At 55.8% G+C, this 2,390-nt stretch overlaps 1 protein-coding gene across 1 annotated transcript; it reads left to right on the top strand.

Annotated features, from left to right (window-relative positions):
* Positions 1–312: 312 nt before the first annotated feature.
* JDV02_001880 (uncharacterized protein) lies at positions 313–2,069 on the top strand (the record flags this gene model as incomplete). The annotated part of the gene is made up of 4 exons (XM_047982853.1): positions 313–372; positions 429–1,552; positions 1,638–1,759; positions 1,825–2,069. 4 exons carry the CDS (start codon positions 313–315, stop codon positions 2,067–2,069), a joined length of 1,551 nt encoding a protein of 516 aa, XP_047838821.1.
* Positions 2,070–2,390: the final 321 nt, after the last annotated feature.

Genomic DNA, 2,390 nt, shown 5'->3' with positions numbered 1-2,390 from the left:
AGAACACTCTTAGGAAGCACCCACAATGCACGTGAGCACACAGATGATTTGGACTCCTATCCTTGCGGAAAACGAGCCACAGGAACAGCAGCGACGTCTTTTGCCGATGGTGGTACGCGGTTCGAACCAATTGTGACGGCCCGGAGGTGGCTCCGGGCCGCCCCGCGAAATGACGTATACGTATGCCGGGAACTATTAGCTCTGTTGTCCACAGCTCGACAGGGCATTGCTTGTATGCCATCCAGAGTACAGCAGCACCAGCACCATGTCGAATAATTGTTGCAGCAGATTTCTGCAATTGGCAAAGAAGCCATGCCTCGACGACAGCAGGTGCGAATGGCCTGTCTGCGCTGCCGCAGGAGACGAGCCAAGGTAAGGAAGCATTTGACCGGAAACGAAACTGACCTGACATGGCGCGCTCCCTCTAGTGCAGCGGCGACAATCCCTGCGAAAGATGCAAAGAGGCGCGCCAGCATTGCACCTTTGACAGGTCCGGACGCGAATCAAAGGACGATCTCAGAGCCGAGATTGAACGGCTGAGACAGATCAACAAACAAAAGGACGCGTTACTCGACGCCCTTTCATCCAAGGTTGACATCGGCACGTACCGTGCGGTTACCGATGGAGTCAATGATGGCACTGAGGCGCATCAAGACAATCTTGGCGAGCTGGCCGAGATCAAGGCCGGTGTTGCCCATCAAAGGGCCCGCACTAGGTCGGAACGACGTCCATCGGTTGTTGTCTCCGCTGCAAAATCCGCAGGCGCCATGCCGACAGCCGTGTGCCCGCACTGCCGGGGAGCACCCTTCACTATGCAGTCGCAGTCGCAGTCGCAGTCGCAGCTATTGTCGTCTCGGACAACCAGAGACGAAGGGTCTCCAACGAGGAATAGCGAGCGCAACCTGTTTGCCAAGGCCTGCGATATTGAAGATTTTGCGACACAGAGCCTGATGCCCCTCTCGATTCCCAGCTGGATACTCTCCGTATCTCCGCCAACGGGCGAGGAGGGGCTGTCACTGCCGCTCGTCGACAAGTGGACGCGGACCGGATGGGCAGAGGCAGGCGTGCGGAAGCTTCTCGAATCGCTTCTCACCTGGGACTACCTTCCTTTTTGCCTAGTGTGCAAGGAGCCGTTCCTGCACGACTACACAACTGGAAACAGTCGGTACTGCTCATCCGCTCTAGTCAATGCCCTACTTGCCCTGGCTATTCGAACCGTCAACTTAGACGAGCACCAACGTCAGCAACAAGACGGCAGAGAGAACTTCGCGTCCATGCCAAACTCACCGGATGATCTGGCCCTTTTTGAAGAGGCAGAGGCCCTCGTCAAGGGCGGCGCACACTCGCTCACCCTGCCAGATATCCAAGCTCTGGGGATACTATCGATATATCACCTCAGCTGCGGTCATGAAGCCGATGCGGCGGTTCAGGCTGAAGTGTTTGCCGCATCTATGACGACGCTTTGCCTGCAGGAGTCACCTATGGGCACGCAGGAGAAACAATACGCTCGCGTTCTCGCTATGGCGTACTGCGGTTCCATCTCCTTGAAACGGTAAGCGGCCGCTGCATCCTCTCTAAGGGAAGATCCCTCGGCGACTTTGCAGCGGTGTGTTCTAGCCAATACGCTGACCGGTCAGGATACTAAAACTGACGGCGATACGGCACGCCGGCCAATATGCCAACGTCCTTCAAGACGATGGTATTGTCCTCGACCAGAGCTGTGGCAGCGGCACGCCTTGCCTCGTAGAGTGCAATACTCGTGAGTTAGCTTGCCTGGTGCCACGGCCACGGTAGACGTACTCTGTTGCTGACAGCAACGCCCAGACGAGATCCCGGATGCCCACATATCGCAGCTCTACAACTTGCAGCTCATCCCGGCTAAGATATTCCAGTTGACTGAGTGGGTCTATAAGATGGTCGCGTCGTCCCGAATGCGGGATCCGGCCACGTACGTCGGGGCGAGCCAAGTAATGGCCGTATATACCCGGTGTCTCGACTGGTACCAGAGCCTCTTTGCCCTGCTCAAGAAGGGCAGCAGCAATTCGCCCTTCGGCCTATTTATCCAGTAAGAAACTTCTACATTTTGACAAATATTCATGCGTAGACTTGCATATTTCTGTAATGATCAGGGTTCTAACGTCTTTCTTAGTATGTACTACCAATATTGCCTGCTTTGCCTCTTCCGCCCATTTCTCGACGTTCGGCAGGACCTCAACGTTCGGCCCCGCGAAATATGCCTTCAAGCGGCGCATTCTATTGTCGGGTTGTCGCAGTCGTACACCGCTGCATTTGGCCTGAGAAATGGGTCTCCTTTCCTACCGTACTTTGTCAGCGCGTCAGTGCAGCTGAGTCTGGCCGTTGAGGAAGCCGGCCGTGACATTCTCGACCCT

Source organism: Purpureocillium takamizusanense, chromosome 2 (assembly GCF_022605165.1).
Source record: "Purpureocillium takamizusanense chromosome 2, complete sequence".
Lineage (NCBI taxonomy): Eukaryota > Fungi > Ascomycota > Sordariomycetes > Hypocreales > Ophiocordycipitaceae > Purpureocillium > Purpureocillium takamizusanense.
Note: the sequence above shows the minus strand (reverse complement) of the source record. Positions and strands in the feature narration are given on the sequence as shown.